Source organism: Lontra canadensis, unplaced genomic scaffold (genome assembly GCF_010015895.1).
Source record: "Lontra canadensis isolate GAN:19392208 unplaced genomic scaffold, GSC_riverotter_1.0 scaffold111, whole genome shotgun sequence".
NCBI classification, from domain to species: domain Eukaryota; kingdom Metazoa; phylum Chordata; class Mammalia; order Carnivora; family Mustelidae; genus Lontra; species Lontra canadensis.
The window spans coordinates 5986370-6012423 of record NW_022631105.1 but is presented as its reverse complement, the minus strand read 5'-3'; the positions used below and the strand labels follow the sequence as shown (position 1 = coordinate 6012423).

Here is a 26054-nt window from a genome sequence, read left to right as displayed (position 1 = left end):
TCAGTTTGTTTTGTGAGATTAAGAGTCTCATGCTTTGTCTCCCTCCCGATCCCATCTTGTTTCCTTTTTCCTTCCCTCCCCCCAAACTCCCCACATTGCCTCTCAAATTCGTCATATCAGGGAGATCATATGATAATTGTCTTTCTCTGATTGACTTATTTCGAATGAGTGCATTATTTCTTAATAAGTACTGTAACAAACAAGGACATTTCATTCCATCAGAAAACTGTCAAAATATGCAAATTTAGTTACAAGGCACTTTACTACCATCTGCCAAAGTTGTAGTAAACATACAATTCCCATCAGTGAAGTTGAACAACATATAACACAGCTTTTTGAAATAAGGCATCGCCTGTGCAGTGAACAGACCTCCCTTTGACGTGGCAGCCCGAACACTTGCCAGAGCAACCCTGAATTAGCCGCTTTAAAAATTATTTCATTGTCTCCATCGTTTAGATATATCGTTGACCTGTTCCTTTTTCCACTGCACATCGAGCTGGGACTACTGCAGTACCCTCTCGCTGGTCTTCCTACCTCCAGCCCCACCCCGCCTCCCCACGCGCCCAAGCTGCTCACAGCATGCCCAGCGCCTGCGGGGTTTCCCTTCTCCCTCTGCCTGCGTGTCTGTTGAGGGGAAATTTCTACATGCCCTCCATGGCTTCGGACAGGCTCTGCTGTGTGGATTCATTCTCCCATGAGTCTGCCAATGTTCTCCATGACGGTAACCTCCGCAGAAAATGAACGGCTTATGGATTTGTTTCTAAGTTTGTGTCCCCGCTGTGCTGTTTCTCCATCTTGTAGGACTTGTGGAGCTTCCTCTTTGCTCCCCTGGCACCCCGAACACTATGACAGTTCCTGTCCCATTGCTCCGTAACCATGGTTCAGTCCCTCTTCCCATCATTTGACTGATCTCCTTCAATGGAGATCCGTCTTGCAGGTTCTTTGAGCCCCTGTGTCTAATAGGGGCTGGTAGATGTTTGCGTAGTTTGTGTCTTCCAGGCTTATATGATTTGGGGAAGGTCAGCCCTCTCCCTCCTCACCTCCTCTGAGAGGAAGGGAGAAGTGCCTGGAAGTGGTCTTGCCGCCCTTGTCATTAGCCACACAGCCACTAGGGGGCAGGAAACCCCCATCCTTCCCTAGATGCCAGCCCAACCAGCCTTCCCCACAGAATTCAATTTTCTAGGAGCCCATGTGCTGAAAGATCATTTTGTAAAAATGGTCAGCTCAGCAGATAGCTTGCTAAATCAGTGAGGAATTATTTGAAGCCGTGGTTTTACTCAGAATGCTCCCCAAATGCTTCATGTTTCAGAAGAAGTGAGCTTTTCCTGAACTCGGTTTCCTAATTTCTCTATTTTGGGGAAATGATAGTCCACAAGGCTGTGACTCTGTGCCCCTGAACTGACCTTCACTCCTGGGAGGACACAGCTGGGATGATCACAAGGTGGGATTGAAGGCTTTTGTCTGATTATTTTAATGAACTGATTTTTTTTCCGACAGTACACATTTACTTTTTAAATTTTTATTTTTTAATTACTTTTATTAACATAGAATGTATTCGTTGCCCCAAGGGTAATGAATTGATTTTATGTGAATTGACCTAGCACCCCAAAGAGGGGTGGGGATTGTTTCTAGAAAGGTCCTTCTCACTAGGGGTGTAAATTGGGTGGGGAAGGGGAGAGGCTGCTTTTTTCTTTTTTCCAAAGATTTTATTTATGTTTTTGAGTGAGTGAGAGAGAGAGAGAGAAAGAGCAGAGAGGGGCAAAGGGAGAAGCAGACTTCCAATGGAGCCTGGGATCCTGACCTGAACTGGAAGGTAGATGCTTAACTGACTGAGCCACCCAGGAGTCCCTGGGAGAGACTCTTCTCACCAAAATGTGGCCTGGGCAGACGCAAGTTCTTGGTGGGCGGGGCCACATCTCCAGGTTTTCTTTGGTTTCTTAATGAGGGGGAACATGAAGAGCAGCCCAGAGGGGAGATGGACCCCTTAGGACAGAGCAGCCCCTCAGAACCTGCTCAGCCACACCCCCGCCCCCGCCCCCAGTCTCCCTCTGGAAGTCTCAGCACCACCTCAGACATTTCAAAGACCAAGCCCGGTGTGATGGCGGGAGCTGCAGTCCAAGGACCGTCAGCTTCCACCTTCCCATTAAACGTGTTGTCACAGGGATGAACCTCCAGAACGCGACCTAAAAAGGGCAAAAACAGCGTCTGATTCCACTCACAGGAAGTACATGAAGCCCTCAAAATCGTAGAAACAGAAAGGAGAGGGGTGCCTGCGTGACTCATCTGCCTTTGGCTGGGGTTTCTATCCCAGAGTCCTTGGGTGGAGACCCCAGCGGGGTGGTGCCTGCGAGGGACTCCCTGCTCAGCGGGGAGCCTGCTTTTCCCTCTCCCTCTGCCCCTCCAGCAAGCTCTCCCGCTGTCAAATAAATAACTAAAGTCTTTTTTTAAAAAGATTTTATTTATTTATTTGACAGAGAGAGATCACAAGTAGGCAGAGAGGCAGGCAGAGAGAGGGGGAAGCAGGCTCCCCGCTGAGCAGAGAGCCCGATGCGGGGCTCGATCCCAGGACCCTGAGACCATGACCTGAGCAGAAGGCAGAGGCTTAACCCACTGAGCCACCCAGGTGCCCCTAAATAAAGTCTGAAAAGAAAAGAAAAGAAAAGAAAAGAAAAGAAAAGAAAAGAAAAGAAAAGAAAAGAAAAGAAAAGAAAAGAAACAAAGTAGGGAGGTGGTTACCAGGGGCTGGGGGAGGAGAACTAGAGGCTAATGGGTACAGAGTTTCACTGTCTCAGGATGGGAAAGTTGCGGAGCCCTTTGCACAACAAGGAATGTACTTGAGGCTCCTAACTGTGCACCTAAAAATAGCTAAGATGGTAAATTTATGTAATGTTATGCCTGTGTTGCCTTTTTAAAAACCATAATAAAGTAAGGCTCAGCGGGCGACTGCCTTCTGCAGTAGGGGGCTTTCGGAAACCATTATCACTCGCAGAAGTTTCTTTTATGGGGCTGCCTGGGTGGCTCAGTGTGTTAAGCCTCTGCCTTCGGCTCACCTCATGATCTCGGGGTCCTGGGGTCGAGGACCCATCGGGCTCTCTGCTCAGTAGGGAGCCTGGTTCCTTCTCTCTCGCTGCCTGCCCCCTGCCTACTTGTGATCTCCGTCTGTCAAATAAGTAAATAAGATCTATTTTTTTTTAAGTTTGTTTTGTTTTGTTTTGTTTTTTACAAACGAGTGGGAAGCCAGGGAGCTCTAGCATTACGAGCGCTTCCCCAGCTCTAGGAAGGAGTCTCTTCGCTGGGACGCGGCGCGCTCCCCAGGTCCGGCTGAAGGGTCCCCCTGGAACGGTGTGAGGAGCTGCTGGAGGTGGGAGAGGGAGAGAGAAAGCAGCGTCTGCCCAGTTTCCGCAGTCCAGGAAGGGGTCTGGTGTCGGGGTGGCGGAGGTCACCTGGAGAAGAACCGCCGGCTGGGCGCGGTCCTCGCCCTGGCCGGGTTCAGCCTCTGCCGGCGCCGCGGGTCCGTCCCGGGGTGGGGGAGCCCCTGCACGGTGACCCTCTCTGGGGACCGTCCTGAAGCTCGGCCTGGGCTCCAGCCCCGGCGCCGCCCCTCCAGACCGAGCCTCCGCGCGCGAGTCCGCTCCTACCCGCGGGTCCCGGGTGGCGCCAACCTGGCACCGGTGCGAACGCCACCCCCCACCCCCCACCCCAGCCGACATCAGCGCGGAGACCTCCCGGTGCTCGCCGCTGCTTTCTCTCCACGCTGCCCGCGGGGACCTCGGGGGCTTCCCTGGAGCCACGGAACCTGCGGCGCGCGCGGGGACCGGATCCAGGTGTGTGCGCGCCGGCGCGGGGTCGAGGCCGCGGCACGTGGCGGCCAGGGCGGGCAGCGGGGTCCCCTGGAGGGCGGGCAGCGGGCTCGGGCTCCCCGGCCACCAGCCGCTCAGGGTGGGGGGGCGGGGAGGCTCGGCGGCTGGCCCGCGGGTCGTGGCCTTCCAGGTGGAAGGCGTCCTCGCGGGGCGCCCCCACCCCACTTAGGGACCGATGGCAGGGCCAGGTCTGGGAGGGAAGGAGCCCTCGGGAGGCCACCCAGCCGCCCTGCGAAGCTAGCAGGTGGGACGCCGGTCTTCCAGGTTCTAGTTCACCTTCCAGGTTCTTTTCTAGTATTTTCCTTCCCGTGCACTTTTGGGTCCCGTTAACTGAGCACGGAAGGTGCCAGTGGTTGCCAGAAACAAGACTGATTTTACCTACATTTAAGCCTCTCGGGCTCTCACTTTTGAACTCTGTCTCCTCCTCCTGATGACTGACGTGCTGGGCTGGGATGGAGTCCTCCCCAGACTGAGCTCTGGAAGCGTCTCTGGCCATCTTTTTCTGTGGTTGCGAACTGCCCCTTAATGTGGGACAGGTCCCCACACGGTTGGGAGCTTTGCTGCGAAGGCTGAAGCCACGCCCCCCTCGGGCTCTATCCTGAGACCTGAGGGCTGATGGGGAGTCGCAACTGAAGTTCTGGAGAGAAAGTTGGCTTTTTCCCTCTCCAGTAACCCGCTGGGGTCTGCAGACAGGTCTGGGAGATGATGGAGGGCAGCGTGGGTAAAGGAGAACTGAGTGGGGGGTATGTTGGCTCCTATTTGTCCTTAAATGTGTTTTTATATCCTGGGGAGAAAATGCTACAGGTTGGCAACTGTCCACATGGGGAAGTGGCGTCCTGGTTCAATATGGCAGCCTGGCCAGGAGTTTAGCAAAGACTAATTTAGTTACTAGGATGGGCAATCATGTAAAACAGTGGAGCTTAGGTGGGAAATAAATTCCTTTCTTCTTTAGATCTGCTGGAGGTGTCTGCTTCCTTCACCTATTTACCCACTAGTGTCTTTTTTTTTTTTTTTACTTAAAAAAATTGATGTACAAAAAAATACCACTTCACTGGCTTGGGATACAATACAAGATTTCTCTCTCTCTCTCTCTCTCTCTCTTTAAGATTTTATTTGACAGAGAGAGAGAGAGCACACGCAGGGATAGCCGCAGGCAGAGGGAGAGGGAGAAGGACACTGGGCTTCATCCCAGGACACTGGGATCATGATCTGAGCCAAAGGTAGAGGCTTAATGGACCGAGGGGAGTCTGCTTCTCCCTGTCCCTCTGCTCCACCCCCAGCTCATGCTCTCTCTGAAATAAATAATAAAATCTTTTTTTAAAAGTTGAAAATAGAAGAAAATACCTAACAAAGCAGAATGGAAATTTAAAAAAAAAAAGTGACATCACTTTTATCTCCCTCTTCATTCCTAAAAACTGTTTTTCCTCCTTTCCTCCTTTCCTCCTTTCGTCCTCTCCCCTACGATCATTCACTTAACAACACTTATGGAGTGTATGCTATGTACCAGGCACAGTATTGGGACCTCAGGACACAGAACAAGACAGGAGCGGTCTCTGCGCTTAAGGAGTTTCATACTAAGAGTGATAGAGAGAAAAGAGAATGTAGAAGCTAGACACAGTAGATCCTATCAGATAGGAACAGCATTGTGAGCAAAGTCAAGGAGATTAAGGGGGATGGAGAGTTCGGGGGAGGGTCTCTTCATTCAGACACATGACGGGGTACTCTCAAGAGCGTCCCAACGGTGACTGGACCTCAGCTGCCAAGAAGTCTGTTTCTCCTTGGTGTGACAGCTCTGAGGTGTGTGTCCAGGTCAGGCAGCTTTGCCTCCTGCATCCCGTGGAGATCTGGAGTTGCGGATCTAGAGAACAGCCCAGGCCTCCATCCGTGGCAGCTTCTCGGATCCCCACTCAGTCCATTGCCTTTTTCTCATGGTGGGCTTCTGGGAGGAGGAGTCTGCGCACTGCCTTTCCCGGCTTCTCCCAGCCAGGGCTCTCCCATGCCACTCCTCAGGTCTTTCAGCTGCTGGTCTTTGTTCTTCAAGTTCATAGCCATCCACTCTGTCACAAGCAGGTGCTTAGCAGCAAATGCCTTCTCTAAGCAGTAGATGTGGTGAATAAACAAGGGCAAGTCCTCCTTCTCCCCGGGACTTACCTTTCAGTGGTGGGAAGACAAAAAAAGAAAGCAGTAAGCAAGTCAATGCACAGTGTGAAAGGTGTTTGTTGTGGTTGCTGGGAAGAAAAATAGAATGGGGGAGGGGGGACACAAGTGCCGGTGGGGCAGCAGGGAGGGTTGCCCTTAATTATAGGATGACTGCAGAATGCCTTCTGCATTACAGGGACAATATGGCAAAGACCTAAAGGAAGGGAAGCTGCCTTGCACAACACTGTGAGGAGAATGTTCTAGTTCAGATGAGTAATCAGCATAGAGCCCCAAGGTTGCATGTTTGGGGAATAGAAGGGAGGCTGATGTGACTGCACCAGACAAAGCAAGGTGAGGGGGGTGGGGGATGAGATTAGAGAGGCAGCTAGAGCCCAGATTGGGTAGGGTCTTGTCGACCACTGCAAAGGCTTTGCCTGTTACTTCAAGTCCTTGGGAAGGCATTGGGGGATTTTGGAGTGACGAGGGACATTATCTGTCTCTTGTTTTGGTAGGAGCACACTGGCTGCTGATGGGCAGTAGGCTCCAGAAGGATGGAAGCAGGGGACCATGACAGTGGCACTGTAGAAGTCCAGTGAGGAGCTCGTGATCAGTTCAATCTGGAAAAATGACGACAGGCTTGACATGGAGGTGACACTTCAGCTAAGTGGTGAAGAATGGGGAGGAGTTTTCCAGACAGAGAGAAGACTGGTGCAGGAAGGACATGCTGGACCTTCTGGATACCTGGAGCCTAGCTGGTAGAGTCGAGGTGGGGTCTCTGATTGGGAAAGGCATCCCCAAATGCAGGCTACATATTCTTTTTAAGCCTGCGTGAAACATTTACAAAAATTTTATTGTGTTAAAAAAAAAGTAGATCTCGGGCACCTGGGGGCTCAGCCTTTAAGTGTCTGCCTTCGGCTCAGGTCATGATCCCAGGGTTCTGGGATTGAGGCCCACATCTGGCTTCCTGCTTAGCAGGAAGCCTGCTTCTCCCTCTCCCACCCCCACCCCCAGCTTGTGCTCCTTCTCTCTGTGTCTCTCTCTGTCAAATAAATAAATAAAATCTTAAAAAAAAAAAAGTAGATCTTGACCAGTGACAAACATTTTATACAGATGTTGTTCTCTGGCCAGAGAGTAATAATATTAGAAATAAATAAAAATATAGCAAGTCTCCCAATACATTTTTAAATTTGGTAATCACTTCTCCTAATTTATGAATCAAAAAGAACTAATGGTTGAAATTAGAATATGTTTAAAACTGACCAACAAAAAGAGAACCCTATGAACATGTCAGTTCTTCTAAAACTAAGCTACACATTCAATGCTATGGCATTCTAGATTTCAACAGGGATTTCCTAAAGACAAGGACAAATGATTTTCAAAGTCCTACAGGAGATTAAAAAGCCGAGAAGAGTGTGACAGTTTTGAACAATAGCAAGGTGTTGGGACCTACCTCCTTGATCACATAATGAAGGTTTAAAGTTGTATCTTAAGTAGGATAATATTAAGTCATTTTGGTTCTAGTAAATAACATTTTCTGGTTCAGGAATAGACTGAGTGAGCATTTAGTGGATGGAACAGACAACCTAGGAATAGACTCGTGGAAATTCGGGCACATGGTATCTGACAGAATCATTTGGAAAAAGATGGGACTGTTCAAGAAATGGTGCTGGGAAACTTGGCTCCTCAAGTGGGTCCTGATTCAGCTGGGAATGCTAATCTTGAACTAATGGTGTCTTACACCAGTGCTTCTCAAACTTGAGTGTTCGTGAGAAGCATCTGGAGCTTGTTCGGTTACAGATTCTTATTCAGGAGGTCTGGGTGGAGACTGAGATTCTGCACTGCTGACATGGCCTCCATTACTGGCACTACCGCCAGCCTGTGAACCGTGCTTTGAGTAGCAGCAGCTAGATCTTTAGAATATCAGCTGTTTACTTAACAAAAAGGTGATCTTAGGGTGCCTGGGTGGCTCATTTGGTTAGGTGTCTGCCTCCGGGTTGGGTCATGATCTCGGAGTCCTGGGATCGAGTCCTGCATCAGGCTCCTTGCTTGGCGGGGAGCCTGCTTCTCCCTCTTCCGCTACCACTCCCCTCACTTGTGCTCTCTGGCTCTCTCTCACTCTCTCTCTCTGTCAAATATATAAATTTTTAAAAAATAATAAATGAATAAATAAATCTAAAAATAAAGGTGATCTCAAGGATATTTTGGCAGCTCAGTGATGTCATCAGGAATTCTTTTATCTCTCTGCTCTTCATTCCTTCAGTGTGATGGCACACACTGGCCTTTTGTTCTCTTGTTGGTTACCTCATTGTCTCATGATATCTGCTGTGATTTCAGATATCACATTTATTGTTTTTAAAGATTTTATTTATTTATTTGAGATAAAGCAAGAGAGCTAGAGAGCACGAATGAGGGGCAGAGAGAGAGAGAGAGGGAAAAGCAGGCTCTCCACTGAGCAGGGAGCCTGATACAGGGCTGGATCCTAGGATCCTGGGATCGTAACCTGAGCTGAAGGCAGATGCTTAACCGACTGAGCCACTCAGGGGCCCCCAGATATCACATTTACATTCCAAATAAGAAGAAAGCCCAAGGAAATGTTCCCTCATTGTCCTCGGGTAGAACTAGGTCACATGGTTACTCCAGCTGAAAGGAAGCTGGGAAAGAGTACATATTAGTTTCTGTTGCTGCTGTAACAAATTGCCACATGATCAGTTGCTAAAAACCCACCAGGTTATTATTTTATAATTCTGGGGGTCAGAAGTCCTAAAATCAAGGTGCTGGGCAGGATCCTTCCAGAGGCTGTGTGGGAGAATCGTTTCCTTGCCTTTTCCAGTTTCTAGAAGCTGCCCCCATCCCCCTTGACTTGTGGCTCTTTATTCTACATTCAAAGTCAACAGTGTAGCATTTTCAAATCTCTCTCACTCTCTGACCTCTGCTTCTGTCCTCACATCTCCTTTTTCTTACTCTGACTTTCCTGACTTCCTCTCAGAAGGACTTCTTACAGTGTAATTCTACTGGATCCACCTGGATGATCCAAGATTATCTCTCCATCTCAACATCCTTAATCACATTGGCAAGGTCCCTTTTCCCATGTAACATAATGTAGCCACAGATTCCAGGGATTAGCACATGGACATTTCAGGGAGGGGACCTTATTGTCTCACAGTGTCTGCTTTTACCCCAGTGTGTATAGTGGGGGAGGTACAGAGAGAGAAGGGGCTGTCAGTTTAGCCAGTTGTGTGTGACATCTTCATACGGATTTAGTTCGGAGACAAGAGCACAGAGAGGATCCTGGGAAACAAGATTGCTTATCCGAATCTAGTTTGAGTTGACGTCAGTAGCTCCAGTCCTTGGGGCGGAACTAGAAAGAATGAATTTTCTTGCTGCCCCTCTGTTGACTTCTCATGTGTTCCACATTGGTGTGTTGTTTTTGTCTAGCAGAGCCAACGGGGGCCGTATCAGGAGCCGGAGCCAGAGCCAGAGCTGAGGCTTCTCCTCTTGGGGAGGAGTGGTGCGGGGAAAAGTGCCCCAGGAAACATGATTCTGGGCAAAATTGTGTTTGTGTCCAGATGTAGTGGCCAGATGGTGACAAAAACGTGCCAGAGAACGAGGGGGGCCACAGGAGAGGGGAAGGTTGTGGTCATCGACACCCCCGACATTTTCTCCTCAATCTCTTGTGCCAAAGACAAGCAACGCCAACATTGAAAGCTGCTTGGAGCCTCCACGTCCTGCTGCTGGTAATTGCCATTGGCCGTTACAAGGTGGAGGACAAGGAGGCAGTCACGGGCATCCACAAGCTGTTTGGAGCCAATGCCAAGAAGTACATCATTACCGTTTTCACTCAGGAGAATGATTTGGAGGGTGACGCACTGCAAGCTTACGTCAGTGGGGAGGGGTACCTCGGAGCTGGCTGAAAACTACTGAGGCCAAAACTGTGTTCTGACCAACAGGGCAAGCGAGGAGGAGCGGCCAGTCAGGTGAGGGGACTTCTGTGCCGGGTCCAGTATTTGTTGCATGAAAATGGAGGACCATAAATTGTGAACTTCAGAAACGAAAGCCGTGAATTCGTGGTAAGATATTCTTAAGGTCTACAAGGATCTTTGTTGCTAGAGCTCTTGGGTGGATGATGGGCAGGGATACGGGAGGTGTGGCACCGTGTGATGGACCATAGGCTTTGTTTAAGGAGATATTTATCCGTGATCTGCCAACATGAGGCACCAGGTGGCAGGGGCTTTGCATATTACCCTTCTTGGCAAATTAACGGATACATTTAAGTCCTCACCTGACTTTATCCCTCACAGCACTGGACACACAAACCGGACCGTCTCTTCCCTTGGCTTCAATACAACTACACTCTTTGTTTTCTAACTCCTGCCCTTTTTGGCTTCGCCAGAGATTCCTGAGCTCTCCTTGCATGGCCTCTGAAAGTTGGCACCTTTAGGGCATGGTTCTAGGCTTTCCTCAACTCTGCCTTCCAGCTCTGAGCTCCGATGATCGCTAACGATTTCCAGATTCATCGCTGTCGTCCAGGTCTCTCCTCTCAATCCTGCTCCCGTATCCGATTGCTCCTCGACAGCTCCAATTGGCTCTCATAGAGGACCTCGGACTTCACACGTCCAGACTTTTGGTTTTCCCTCTGAAATCTGTAAGACTTCCGTTTTCCTCTCAACTGGGTAAATGGTGGTGCTGCTCACCAGGCTCTTAGAACCTAAACCCAGAGGTCGGCTTTGCTGCCACTACCAGCTGGCAGCTGGTATCTGAGAATTCATCAAGTCTTCTGTGGTCAGAAGTCCCACCTCTCTTCATCCGCATTCCCCCCGCCTGATCCAAGCCAGCCTGGGTTCTCGCCTGTCCTGTCTTACAAACAACCTTCCCCTCTTTCATTCTTGTGCCTTACCCTCAATCCATTTCATACATAAGAGCCACAGTCATATTTTATTTAATTTCTTTTTTTTAAGATTTTATTTATTTATTTATTTATTTGACACAGAGAGAGAGAGAGAGAGATCACAAGTAGGCAGAGAGGCAGGTGGGGGGTAGGGAAGCAGCTCCCCACTGGGTGGAGAGCCCAACACGGGGCTCGATCCCAGGACCCTGAGATCATGACCTGAGCTGAAGGCAGAGGCTTAACCCACTGAGCCACCCAGGTGCCCTTATTTAATTTTTTTTTGAAGATTTTATTTATTTATTTGACACAGAGAAAGAGACAGCACAAGCAGTGGGAGCAACAGAGGGCGAGGGAGAAGCAGATTCCCTGCTGAGCAGGGAGCCCCAGGCGGGACTTGATCCCAAGACCCTGAGATCATGACCTGAGCCAAAGGCAGCCGCTTAACCCACTGAGCCACCCAGGTGCCCTAATTTCTAAACCTGAGTAGAAAATGTATTTGTAGTTAAGGAAGATACAAAATTTCAGGCTTTTGCTTTTGAGGAGCTTACTCCTGGGTTTGAGTGACTCATGCATAAGACACAAAACAGTTCCTGATTCAGGGTAAGTAAGTATTCGTAACACAAGTGCCAAAAGAGGTAAAGCAAGCAAAAATCCGGCGTAGGGGGCGGCGTTGGTCAGAGTAAACTCTGAGAACTGATGAGCGTGAAGCCCAAACAGGACGGAGGTGAGAAGGAAGGCAACAATTATTGAGCACCTACTGAGTCCCAGACACATGAACGGACAACGTCTTCACAAGTGCTCTGTGTACCCTGTTCCACAGATGAGGACCCTGAGGCTCCAGAGAACTTGTTGCTCTCTTATCTCCTAGGTCTGCCCTCCTTCTTTTTCCTTTATTACCATCTTTCTGTCTCTTGAAGGCTGACTGGAACAGGAATGTCTGCAGAGAGGATCAGAGCATGGGATGAGCTCTGTGCACTGTACCCGAACCCAACACCCTCTTGTTTAAAATGCCGCGGTGACTGTCCACTGATCTTCAGATTGAGTTCAGAATCCCCGACCTGAGTCGGTCCTTCACCCTCTACCTTGCTCTTCAGGTGTTGGTCTCACTGGCCTTCCCTGTGGTCCTTGACTTGCATCCATGTCCATTCTGGAGCTTCCAACCTGTGATTTAGTCCACCTGGACACTTCCCCTCTCCCATCAGACCCCGTACCAGGTCTACTTTTGTGTATCCATTTCCCTCAGCATGAGCTCACTTCCTCAGTGCGTCTTCCCCACCGGCCCCTCCTTCCATCATGGCGCTCCTCACGTGGCCACCAGCAGGTGAGTCAAGTGATTGCTGTGAATATACTTGTGGTGGTTGCCTCCCCACAGACTCCCTGAGGGACAGAGCTCCTATCCATTCTGTTGACCCAGGATCTTATTTTTGTCTTCCATAAAACAGAGATAATAATATGTATCTCAGACATTTCTGTGACGATGCAATGAAATAAATGCTTACAAAAATATTTGCAAATACTTGAGGTGTAAGCATTCGGTGATTATCAGCTGCCCCTATTATTATTGTTGTTGGGTTGGCAGCTCTGGGAACGCAGGAGGAACAATAAAGATGGCTACAGGGCCGCCATCTTCCAGGCCGCCCTCTTCCTTTACTCATGACTCTCCCACCGGAAGGACATATGCCGAGGACACGTCACCATAAGTAAACTGATACTTATGCAGGAAACAGGAACATCAGGACTCCCCCTACCCTCCAACCACCAAATACCTTACCATATATAGTTGTGAACCCATGCCCCAAATACCTTACCTTTATAGGGCTGTGAACCTATGCCCTGTCTTAACCCAAATAAAAGACCCACTCGACCCCCTCCTGGGCGCGACTTCTCCGACTCGACTCTCCTGAGTCTCAGAACTTTCCCCAAGAGCACCTTTAATAAACCTTGCCTTGCACCTATCTTGCCTGGTGTCATATGTATCTCGCCTATAAAACCTTATAGTTATTAGCATTATTATGGATGTGTATAAGGTTCACATGAGTTATAGAGACATTAAGGACTTTAACAACCCGGAGACTCAGCAAGATTCCCACTTTTAGGACTATTACCCAGAAATAAAACTTTCACATACATAAAGATGTATGTGTAAGGATACTTATCATGGCATCTCTTCAGATAGTAAAACCAGAAATAACCTGACAGTCTACCAGTAAAGGAACTGTTACGTTAGGATGGAACGTTCCATGTCCATGCCTTGGAGCAAATAGCATCTCCTAAACAAATGGAGCTGATCTATGGGGACTGACTTGTACAGCTGTACAGGACATATTCTGAAGCAGATTGCAGAGCAAGATGCCTACCAAGTCTCCCTGTGTGTTCATATATGCTTGTGTGTATGCGTATAAACTTAGAAAAACACAGAAGGATGTATGTTAATTAGCAGCTGCTCCTTTTACAGTGGGTGAGAAATTTAAAAATTATTACTTTTTAGATCATACACATTTGCACTGCAACAACCTTTGGCATTTAAAACACGTGAAAGAATTTGAGTTGTGCCGGCTAAGATGAAAGACGTCTGAGGGTCAGAGCTGAGAGGGGAGGATCCGGGGAGAGGGATGGCGGAAGGGACCCACAGCTTGGGATAAGGCCAGGTAAGAAAGCAGAGGGAAAATTTCCTTGGCTGGCATGGAGATTTAACAAAAATAGGGTTAAAATAAAGTATTGGAAGCTTCTAGGAATAGCAGACTCATCAGGATTGTATATAATTTTTACCCTCTCTTTTGATTCCATGACAATTTAAATTTTGGGGAGCTTGTCAGCTTTACCAGGCAGGGGAAGGAAATACCAATTGTGTGTTTGGTTCCATTTGCCCACCTGGATGGGGAAAGTTCCAAATGTCCCTGGTTCTTACGTCAGAAACAGCCTCATTTCTATCCCGGGGGCGCAGTGTGGGAAGAAGACACCAGAGATGTGTAGGAGTTTCATGCCCGATCTCCTCCTTTCCCCCAGTCCCTCAGATGGACATTCCAGACATCACTGGGCTAGTTTCTTCTTCCGGGAAGTCCACTCTTCTTAAGCCTCTGGATTTTCTCCAGAACAGCAGAAACTCTGGAAGACTTGGAAAGGAACTGCCATTATTGTTGGGAGACTGGCGAGAAGGAAAGTTAGAGCTTTGGGCTCAATGCCTTGGTTAGATGGCATTTGTGGGGCTCCTCTGAGCAAGAACAAGACCCGTCTTCATACTTCTGGGAAGCCTGTTGTGCTGTCGGCAGTGGGGTCTGAAGTTCGACTGACATTGTGGACGGGTCTACAAAAGCCAACAGGGAACATGACCATGGCCTTGATCTGACCACATCGTCCTCCTTAAATTATTCTGAATTATATACTTGTGTCTTCATTTCTTTGCTTTGCAAAAAGATGAAATTTTAGGTCCCTGTGCATCATTTCCTCCTTTATTTTCTAGGATTATATGAATGAAGCCACGACCAGAAGGGGGACAAGCCACTTGGTAAGAATGATCCTCAAAAATGGTAAGCTTACCTCTGTATCCTTTTGAATGCATCATGAGTCAAAATGAGGTGGAAAAATTAGATAAGTAGGATCAGAGATGTACTCTGGAGGCCTAGCTCAGGTTGGTGTCCGCAGCTCGTCCCCTAGGGAACTCCTAACACTTGGGAGTAGGCTCTGGACATGGTGTGGGTGTCCTGGGCCTTCCCTGAATGTTATGGAAGTGGGCTTGCCTTTCGTGGCTTCTTTCTGGACTCAGCCTTGTCTTTCTGGCCCTGGATCCAGGACTATACAATGTTGACTCCCCCTGGGAAAACAGAAATTACCTTCATGGTGATTCCACTCATTTGTGGAGTTCACTGGGGGAGGTCAGGATCCTTGTAATGATCGCCATTAACGATACATCCTGCACACCTCACGAGTCAGTCCCTGTAAGAGCCTCCTTGTTCTGTTTAGTAGGTGCAATTTTGTCCGAGGTAAGGGGCATTGACAACTGAGTCAACTGTCCCTTGATTGATGGACTTTTAGGTTATTTCTGGGCCATCTCTGTGCAAGAACTGAGTATTCAGCAGTGAATTAGACAGATGAGATCTCTGTCCTCATAGAATTCCCCTAATAATAATAATAATAATAACTATTATAATTTCAATTTTAATGATAATCACAATTGACATTATATACTGGAAAATATATATAAATAATTCAATCTTCCCAGCATATAATTCTCATGATAACTGTACACATCGATTCCTCTAACAGCCCTATGAAGAGGGTGGTATTATCATTATTCTCATTTACAGAGGAGTAAACTTAGCCAGAGATATGTGAACTCAGGCAGAAGTAGGGATTTAAAATTCTGTTGATGCCCCTTAGTCAAGACCTCCAGGAACTTGCCTGTTATGTCCCCAAATGATTCCTCGTGACCCTGAGGAAATAGCACGCCATGGAGAACCGGAGGGTGTCTCAGAATGAGGGCATTGGAAGGGACTTTATCTTGGTAGGATGCAGACTTGTGTGAGCTGATTTTGGGTAAAGCAGGAGCTTTCCCAAGACAACAAGGATGAGCTGTCACCCGCGTTTTGGTGGTTTTCTTTAAAAGTGTGTTCATTCCACCTCCCAGACCTGCGGCTCAGAGGCCCAGGCATGATCCACACTGATAGTGCCCGGGGTGCCTCAGCCTCTGAATATTCCGGGAAGTGGCTGACCCTGACCTTTGCTCAGCCTGAAGGTCTGGTGCTGACCTTGGATAGAGGAGAAGTGGTGGGGGCAGGGCACATGTGCGGAGATAGTTTTGTGGCCCAGGTTTCTACAGTAACTTATTGACATACAATTAACATAGAGTAAAATGCACAAATCTTAAGTGTATAGCTCTGTAAGCCCCAGGTAGATAGAGATCTGGAGCATTTCCGGGGCGCCTGGGTGGCTCAGTCTGTTAAGCGTCTGCCTTCAGCTCAGGTCATCATTCCAGGGTCCTGGGATGGAGCCCCACATCCAGCTCCCTGCTCACCAGGGAGCCTGCTTCTCCTTCTGCCTCTGCCTGCTGCTCTACCTACTTGTGCTCTCTCTCTCTCTCTCTCTCTAATAAATAAATAAAACCTTTAAAAAATAGCAAATTAAAAAAAATAAGATCTGGAGCATTTCCATCACTTTCCAAGTTTCTGCTGCATCTCCCCAAAGGGAACTGAATCCAGACTTCTGACAACGTAGACTAATTTCGTCTGTTCTCGAACTTCATGGAGTGAGACCCCATAGTGTGTGTTTTGTGTCTGGCTGCTTTCATTTAGCATGTTTTGAAGATCCACGCATGTTGCATATCAATAGTTCATCCATTCATTCTTTCGTTTTTGTTTTTGATTGCTGAGCAGTAAAACATTTTATAAATATACTATCAAGGGGCGTTTTATTTTATTTTATTCATTTATTTTTTCCATAGGGCATTTTATTTATTTATTTATTTATTTTTAAAGATTTTATTTCTTTAACAGAGAGACACAGCAAGAGAGGGAACAGAAGCAGTAGGAGAGGGAGAAGCAGGCTTCCCACTGAGCAGGGAGCCCGATGTGGGGCTCGATCCCAGGATCTTAGGATCATGACCTGAGCCAAAGGCAGACGCTTAGCAACTGAGCCACCCAGGCGCCCCCCCATGGGGCATTTTAAACTCAGTCTCCCTTGTCCTGCTTTAGTCCGTGGACTTCGCAGCCAGGCACTTACCTTCGGTAGCAAAATGAAAGGAAATCTAAGGACCAAGATCACAGGAGGCCAAGTTTAACATTTTCATGTTCCTGGGAAATCTTGACCATTTTTACATTATCTCTTCATTTATTCATGGACCCCTTTGTGGCTTTGACTCGGAGAGGTAGCCCCTGACCGGGACTAGCGTCCTGCTGCTCAGAACACTACCGGTCTTCTCTGTAAAAACTGACAAGAAAAAGAGAATGCAGAACACCTGCCCCCATCTCTGAACTCAGCTGCAAGAGGAGATTTTGAATCTGCTCTTTTGTCCCCCAGGGCAAGGGGAGAAGCCACTTCAGGCCCCAGGATGTGAGCTGAACCCTGGGCCACCGGAGCTGAAGGTCCTGCTTGTAGGCAAGCGTGGAGCCGGGAAAAGTACAGCCGGGAACAGCCTTCTGGGGAATCAAGTCTTTAAGACCAAATTCAGCAAAGGGTCAGTCACCCAGAGGTTTGTGTCTGAGAGCAGAATCTGGAGAGAGAGGAGAGCTGTGATCACTGATGCTCCAGACATCTCGTCTTCAAGGGACCTTAAAGCGGAGCTCCAGAGACCTGCCCTTGGGTGCCCCCTCACCTTCCTGCTGGTGATGATGCCGCTGGGCTCCTTCACCGAGAAAGATGAGGCGGTCCTGGACGCCACCCAGCCAGATTCGAAGGCAAATTCGTGAAGCACCTGATCATTCTCTCCACCAGGAAAGAAGACCTCGGGGATCAGAATCTACGGATGTTCCTGAAACACAGAAATAAAGCCCTCTACAACCTCGCTGACATGTGCAGTGACCGGTACTTCGTCTTCAACTACCGAGTGACAGGGGAAGAGGAGCAGCGCCAGGCGGACGAGCTCCTGCAAACAGTCGTGGGCATTGCAACAGAATGGGGGCAGGCCCTGCAGCTTTAGAGGGGAAGGTACACAGCGTCTAAAAATCCTTTTCTAGATGCTTTCAGAAACTAGATATGAAATATACAGAAGGGCGGGGAGAAGAGGGAAAGGACAGGTCCAGTCTGTTGACTAACTTTTCTTTCTCCAAGGTTACTGAAGTTATGAGCCTTTCTGTACACACTGTCTTTAATTCTCTCCTGACCCTTAGCCCCTCTCTCCAACGGGTTGGTGAAGGTCTCTTGTTGAGTTTTTTCCAATCTCTTCTCCGCACAGTGTATCTGTTGCCTGCGGCTCAAGACTCAGTGCTCATGATGAGATAGATGGTTCTGGAAGTTGGTTTACTCTTCTCTTTCTCTTAAGCCCACTCTGACACTCTCCCTCCTTCTCCTTCTCTTGACTTCTTGGTTCCTTCCTCCTCACTTGTTGGAGAGGGGAGGTCATTCTGAAGAGAGGAGGATGAGGACTGGCAGCCCGAGTCCTCACATGGCATTAGGTGGGTTTCTCAGCCCAGCCACACCACCCACGGCTCTAGCAGATGTCCCCGTGCACTCGGTGCTACATGCTCATTGCCCTGAGCTGAGATTCTTCCAAGTCAACATGACTCACCCGCTGCCTTCACTTCAAACGCCCTCCCCCGAGAAGAGCACAGATTCAGAAGATTGTGTCTGCTTAGGAGCCCTTGCACAGCGCTCATGGAGGGCCAGGTGCTCGGGAGTCTGCTCAAGAAGTGGAGACATGCAGGGAAGTCCGGAGAGTCTGTGTGGAGAAAGCTCAGTTTGTAATGGGCTTTGGAGAGTGGGCAGGGTTTGGGCGGCTGGCAGAAGGCTGGAAGACACTGCAGGGAAAACTCCAGCAATCGGAAGCAGGGAGGTGGGACTGAGCCTACCCCTCGAGGGGCCGGCCGAGGGAGCGGCCATGATGGAAATGGAGGGTTCACACCTCTACAGGACGTGGGACAGCCATCATAGACCCAATCGTGGAGGTCTTTGAGAACCACCAGGTGTGGAAGCAGGGACTGAAATCCGTGACAAATGTGAGACTGTTGGAAGATGGATCTAGAATCCTGTAAGCATAACTATGAGACTGTGGGTTCAGGATACGCAATGCAATAATTTGCCCTAAAAGAGCACAGGGTAGGCCTTCCTCCCTCTTTGTTGTAAGGCGGATCTGGGTACATTGGCAAAGAACGTATGATGGAGAGAACTGTGAAAAGGCCAGTGCAGAAGAGAAAGACCACAGTACAGGTGGAGAGTCATAAGGAGCCCCCACGAGCGCCCACTGCCAGGTCTCTAGCATCTGTCACTCAGTTTTTAGGGATATCTGTTCTTCATCATCACCACACAAAACAGCGTGAGTGTGCATTCGTTATTATAACCACGAAGTGCCTTTTGACGCATCAGTGAAAGACACAATTCAGTTTAATGTGGTTTTAACGAGAAATGAATTTTTGGTGATCCAAATGAAGGAACGAGGAATCTGTCAACGGTATACGTAGTTGCTTTTTCACGAACAGTCAATTCTGTTGTTAATTTTTCAAGGGCATCAAGGAGATTTTGCAGCACTTAGCATTAGTTGGCAATAGGAAGACATTGTTGCAGCAGGAACAGAAGACCAAGGGGTGAGATGTGGAGTCTGGATGCAGCTGAGTAGATGATGGGAAGTAAAGCCAGGGTCCCTCACAAGGTGCCAGGGAGTCAGAGAAGTCACCAGAAGGAGGGAGTGAATCCAGAGGTAGGAACAGTGCCATGTCGTGGGTGAGCGCGGGGCAGAGATGGTGGTCCAAGTCATGCTTCTCATTCCCAGAGCGCGTGCCCGGAACCATGCTTGGGGAGAGAGCTGCTGTGTCAGAGGGTGGCCCGGTGCTCTCCGAGCATCTTCTGCCATGACATCTGGCAGCGCTTTGAAAACTGCCCCCAGATCAGCCCATGGTCATCCATCTTTCCTGCTTTCTTTTCAACAGAGACCCTGAACATTGTGCTGGTGGGGAGGAGCGGCACTGGGAAGAGTGCCACTGGGAACACCATCCTTGGGAACCCCGACTTCCGCTCTCATTTCCAAGCATAGGTGGTGACCTAGACGTGCCAGAGCAGCAAGAGGATGTGGGGCAGGCTGCAGGTGGTGGTTGTGGACATGCCTTCACTCTACCTGACAACCAGTGCGGAAGGAGGTCTGTCCCAGCTGGAGGAGGAGGTCAGAGGCTGTTTGTCCCGCTGTGAAGAAGGGAACAAGGTTCTGGTCCTGTTGTTCCAGCTGGGACGGTTCACTAAGGAGGACAAAAGGGCAGTGAAGGACTTGGAGAACATTTTCAGAGAGGAAGTACATGACGTGCTGTTCACTTGGAAAGAAGACCTTGATCAGGGGACCTCGAAGAGTATGTCCAGAACACAGATAACAAAAGTCTTAAGAACATCATTAAAATGTGTGTGTGGGGGAGGGTGAGTCTGTGCTTCTAATAACAGAAAAATGGGCCAAACCAGGGAAAACCAGGCAACAGATCTTCTGGAAATGGCTGATAAGCTGATAAAAGAGCCATGGAGGTCAGGGGGTCCCCACGAATGGGAGAAAGTCAGCAAAATCGTTAAAAATGCCCAGGAAGGGGACACCTGGGTGGCTCAGTGGGTTAAAGCCTCTGCCTTCAGCTCAGGTCATGATCTCAGGGTCCTGGGATCGAGCCCCGCATCGGGCTCTCTGCTCAGCGGGGAGCCTGCTTTCCGCCCCCCTCTCTGCCTGCCTCTCTGCCTACTTGTGATCTCCATCTGTCAAATAAATAAATAAAATCTTAAAAAAAAATGCCCAGGAAAAGCACAAGCCCACAAATTTACTGAAGAATTTGAAAGAGATTTTATCGTAGGCAGCTGACGTGCGTGGGGGTCTCTCTAAGGTAGAGACACCCTCACTTGGGGACGGGACGCGTTAGGGCTGGTGGGGTGGGAGAAGGCTCCAGGACCCTGGCAGACACGTACAGCTCAGCCCATGTTGCTTCAGCTCTTTGTGGGTAAACGAATCGTCAGGTTCCTCTCTAAAGGAGAAAGAAGAAATTAGGTGGGGGAATTCTAGAAAGAGGCTTCAGAGATTGGGTGGTTTTGAGGGTCAGAATTAAGTCACATGAATCACCTCACCTGCGTACGTAGAGTGGCTTCAGGACAGAAAATGTGACCAAGGCCAAGGCCAGCCTGGGGTCAAATACAGAAACCTGCCCAAGGACCGGGGGTTGCAGATCCAGACAACTCCTGGCATGGCAGAATGGAGAAGCTGGACTCGTGCAGACCTCCACGAGCCCCTGCTACACTCCCCACCCCCGAGATGACTCAGGGCCAGCAGGTTCCTTTCCTCACCAGGGGGCTGTTCCTTAGTGCTCCCTTCTTTCCAGGCATGAATGGAAAGTGGGACCCGGTCTACTCTTCTTTCTTGTCCCTTAGGAAATAAACATGAGTCTGGGAGGTTTCAAAAGACTTTATTGCTAATCCTCGCCGTGAAATAGAGCAGGACAAAACTCGGACACATGGTGAAATTGCCAAGATTAGCCAATCTTGCAGATTTCCAGAATTCTTTTTTTTTTAAGATTTTATTTATTTATTTGACAGACAGAGATCACAAGTAGGCAGAGAGGCAGGCAGAGAGAGAGAGAGAGAGAGAGAGAGAGAGAGAGAGAGGAGGAAGCAGGCTCCCTGCTGAGCGGAGACTCTGATGTGGGGCTCGATCCCAGGACCCTGGGATCATGACCTGAGCTGAAGGCAGAGGCTTTAACCCACCAAGCCACCCAGGCACCCCAATTTCCGGAATTCTAAGTAGGAGTCTAGATTGCCTCTAGAAAAGTTTATCGAAAACTCCTTTGTCCTGGGTGATGGACACTGGAGAGAGTATGTGTTGTAATGAGCACTGGGTGTTGTATGAGACTCAGGAATCACTGACCTGTACCCCTAAGACAAATAATACAGTCTATGTTGATTAATTGAATTTAACTAACTAACTAACTAAACTTTTTAGAAAAGAAACTCCTTTGCACTTTTCTCTTTTTTTAATCCCCAAGGGTTAGAAATTAGGGTAAAGTTCAGAGAGCTTAAGGAATCATGTCTTGAACACACTAAGGGCTTACGAGTCTCATGTCAGGAAGTCCATGGGGAGGGAGTCTGAGGCCGCTGTGGCCTCCACGCTTCCAGTTGCTTCTTGGGTCTGGGACGGGGGTATCCCGCTGAGGCTGAGCAGACGATGTTGAGGGCTGCCTGGTGCGGGCAGTAAGCTAGGGGAGAACTGTGGGGTCTCCCCCCAGGTAAGCGGTCAGATGTCACCACCGTGAACTGTTCTGTGTGTGCTCTGAGGACACAGTCTGTCATCTATCTGTTACTGCTTTTTGAAGGTATCAGCTGCCTTCAAGTTTAACCTGTTCATCAGAGCCTGGACTGTCGCCATTAATACTGTTGTACTCTCCCTAACCCTGCATGTGACAAATTCTGGAAAATGTGTGTGTAAATACATTCGGTTGAATGAAATACTAAAGGTGAATTATTCTATAAATTCACGTCCTCCTGGTTGCTATTTTTCTGACTTGTGTGAAGATCCCGCCCCCATGGAGAGGAAATGCAGGTGTTTATAGACACCTTGACTTTGGGGAGGTTTTTGTGTCTTTGGTGCATGAGGACCTTCAGAGTGGGTGGCAGCTCAGGAACCCCCCCAGTCCAGGCATTTCAGTGTAGCAAGGACAAATACGTTAGAACCAGGAGCATGGAAGCAATAAAGTCTAGAAGGCATTTTGTGCCTCTTCCCAGAACTTCCCTTTTGTTGGAAGGCGGGCACGGAGACCAGGGCGCTACCCGTGGCTGAGGAGGTGGCATTGGGAGCTGCACTAGGTGGCGGATGTGTGGGCTAAGCCGTGCGACAGCTTCTCCCAGCCAGGACCTAACATCCATCTCCCCTTTCCTTTAGGACCACATTAGAGGGGCGGGACAACATTATGTTGGTTCCCCCAGGGGGCACCTGCGGGGAGTTAGGAGGGCAAGAGGTTTCTCTGGGGGCAGGGGACAAGGTAATAGCCGTTAAAGACTGAAGAGGAAGCAGAAAGGGGCTGAGAGCTTTCATACTGTGATGCAGATCTGACACTTGCCCAAGGAAAGGGGGCAGACGCTGCTTGGTAGGGAGAGCGGCACCCTGGACAAGCCGGGCCCATCTGAATAGGGAGTTCTAGGGCAAAGACTGGTGCATAGTGATGGCGTTCTGCAATGGACAGACACTGGCAGCTCCGCGGTGCTCAGCCCTTGGCTGGGGGCTGCCTGGGAAGGGCATGGCTTTGGCCCAGAAGCTGAAGTAGATCCTGAAAGGGTTGCAGCTGGAGGCTTTCGGCTAATTGTCCTCCTTGGAGCAGAGTGAAGTTTTCTTTCTTTTCTTTTTTCAATGCTGCATGTTAGATCCCCGGAAGTTACTCATAGCCGGGAGTTTGCACCCTTGGACTAAAACCTCCCACCTCCCTGCCCCCCCAACTAGCTCCCAACAACCACCATCCTACTCTGTTTCTTCAAGTTAGACTTTTTTTAGATTCCACGTGTAAGTGAGATCATAGAGTGTTCGTCTGACTGATTTCACTGAGCGTAATGCCCTCAAGATCCATCCATCCTGTGACAAAGGACAGCGTTTCCTTTTTTTTTTAATTTTAAAGATTTTTTTTTAATTTATTTGACAGACAGATCACAAGTAGGCAGAGAGGCAGGCAGAGAGAGACAGGAGGAGGCAGGCTCCCTGCTGAGCAGAGAGCCCAACGCGGGACTCGATCCCACAACCCTGAGATCATGACCTGAGCCGAAGGCAGAGGCTTTAACCACTGAGCAGGCGCCCCTCCTTTTCTTTTTTTTTAAATGGCTGAAGAATATCCCATTGTCTCTATACACTATGCCTTCTTCATCCACTCATCTGTGGACAGACACTGAGGTTGCTTCCACATCTTGGCTCTTGTGAATAACGCGCAATGAGCATGGCAGGGACGGGGCGTGCAGAATTCCTTCAAGATCCTGATTTGCTTTTCTTTGGCTATACACCCAGAAGTGGGACCAACAGATCATGTGGTAGTTCTCTTTTTAATTTCTTTTTTTTTTTTTAAGATTTTATTCTGAAGTCATCTCTACACCCAACATGGAGCTTGAACTCATATCCTAGAGATTAAGAGTCGCGTGCCCCGCTGACGAAGCCAGCCAGGCAGCCCTATTTTTAATTTCTTGAGGAATCCCCACACTGTTTGCTTCAGTGGCTCCACAAATTTACGTCCCCGCCATAGTGTGTAGGGTTCCCTTTTCTCCACATCCTCGTGGACACCAGTTATCTCTTGTCCCTTTGATAACAGCCATTCTCACAGATGTGAGGTGGTATCTCATTGTGGTTTTGGTTTGCATTTCCCTGGTGATTAGGGATGTTGAGCATCTTTTCATGTATCTGCTGGCCATTTGTATGTCTTCTTTGGAAAAATATTGTTTCAGGACCTTTGTCCATGTTTTAGTCAGATTGCTTTTTGTTGGTGTGTTGTTGAATTGTATGAGTTCCTCATAAACTTTGGATAGTAACTTCTTCTCAGATATATCATAAGCAAATATTTTCTCCCATTCTGTATGTCACTTTCTCATTTTGTTAATTGCTTCTTTGGCTGTGCCAAAGCTTTCTACTTTAACATTATCCCACTTGTCTGTTTGCTTTTGTTGTTTGTGCAAAAAAATTATTGCCCAGACCAGGATCAGGGAGTATTTCCCTGAGCTCTCATCCGGTGGTTTTACCATTCTGGGTCTCGAATTTAAATCTTTAATTCACTTTGAGTTAATTTTTGAATAATATGAGAGTCTAATTTCATTCTTTTGCATGCGGATATCTGGTATCCCAACACCATTTATTGAAGAGATGATCATTTCCCCATTTATTCTTGGCTTCCTTGTCAAAGATTACTCGACTAAATTTTCTTTTTTTTTAAATTTTAAAATATTTTATATATTTTAAGACAAAGGGAGAAGCAGACTCCCTGCTGAGCCAGGAGCCTGATGCAGGACTCGATCCCAGGACCCTGGGATCATGACCTGAGCCAAAGGAAGACACTTAATCAACTGAGCCACCCAGGCATCCCTTGACTAAATTTTCTTGAAGGGAGAACTTTTGAGAGTGGTGTACCTTTGTAGCTGTCACAGCTGTCTGGCACGCTCCCTGCCGAGCCTTTTGTTCATATGTTCAGAGATCAGCTCCTGCAGGTTTCCACTGGGCCTCTCTTCCTGCGAGGCAACTAAAAGAGGAAGATTTCTAGGATGACCTGTGGCCCTTGTCACTGCATTCAACCTTGGGCTGCGTGCAACTCACGGTCTTCCTCCTCCACTGTCCCTTCTCATTTCCCTTGCCTTGGCTTTCATTTCTGTTTCTGTCTGTGTGACCCACACTCTGGTTCCTACGGATCTGAGAGCCTGGTAAGACTCTAAGAGTCTCTCAAACATATGTGTCTTAGCAAGACCACTAAAGGCTGGCCATGAGTTGCTCATCCTGCCTGTTCAGTGAGGTGTGTAGTGGGCTGGCTCCCAGCTGGGAATGACCTTGCCCCACAGGGTAGGTTTGGCAATCTCTAGAGACATTTTTGGTTGTCACAACAGGGGGGTGCTACTGGCATGTAGTAAGCGGGGGCCAGAGAAGCTGTTAAATGTCCTACACTACACAGGACAGTCTGCCTAACAAAGGATAATCGGGCCCCATATGCCAGTAGGACGCAGACTGAGAGACCTGATGGAGTGATCAAGGTGGCATATTGAAGGATGTCCAGATGTTCCAGCCGTCTCTGGAGTAGAGAGTGGGAAAAGTAACTTCTAAGGAGGTGGTTTTTCCTTGTTCACAGTGTTTCCATTGCCCAAATGCCCTGCATATGTATCTATTTGTCACATGGGGTCATCCGATGTCCCCAGCCTCCCCACCAGCCTCTCCTTTCTCACGGGGACCCCTTTCACTTCCTCTTCTCGCTCTTCCTGCCCTGGGAAAGACCTTGTGCAGACTGTGGCATGTGTGGTGAGTTTAACTTCCAGAGTAAAAAAAAAAAAAGGTGTGCTGATGACGAAGACAGAAAATCTGAAAAAAACTCATCTTCCTATTGTATCGTTACAACGGTTGGTGCCACGGACCCATGGGCCCAGCTCTCCCTGCTGCTATATGACGCTTCTCCCCAGCAGACAGAGGCACTCACCCTCCAGTTTTCCAGGAGGGACAATGAGATGCTAACTAGGAGACTTCGTGGTTATAATTCTCGCATTTATTTCTGAGAACAGACACAAGATGTGCTTACCAGATCGGTGTGAGATCTACCTGTGAACAATGTGATACTTCGGCTACAAACATTTCCTGTTTTCCTCTTCTCATCTAACCCCGTCTTCGTAAATTCTAGTGGGTGCTATGGTGGCAGGCTTGTGTTTCCTCATCCCCAGATAAATAAGGGTCAAGTCTGGGTCACGTGTTATGTCCCAAATATAGTCTTTGGAAATATATTTGTAATTTGTCTGTGCTAAGGCTACAGTAAGTTTAAAATGAGGTCATTTACATCATGAATGTTTTCCTAGAG

At 48.5% G+C, this 26054-nt stretch overlaps 1 protein-coding gene across 1 annotated transcript; it reads left to right on the top strand.

Moving 5' to 3' along the window:
• The first annotated feature begins 7659 nt into the window (after nucleotides 1–7659).
• Nucleotides 7660–20873, top strand: GIMAP8 (GTPase, IMAP family member 8). Its single transcript, XM_032840233.1, is given in 11 exon segments — nucleotides 7660–7686; nucleotides 9438–9696; nucleotides 9699–9882; nucleotides 9884–9963; nucleotides 9966–10066; nucleotides 17113–17201; nucleotides 17311–17478; nucleotides 17480–17523; nucleotides 19458–19847; nucleotides 19850–19932; nucleotides 20868–20873. Coding segments are annotated over 11 exon segments (1431 nt in total).
• Nucleotides 20874–26054: the final 5181 nt, after the last annotated feature.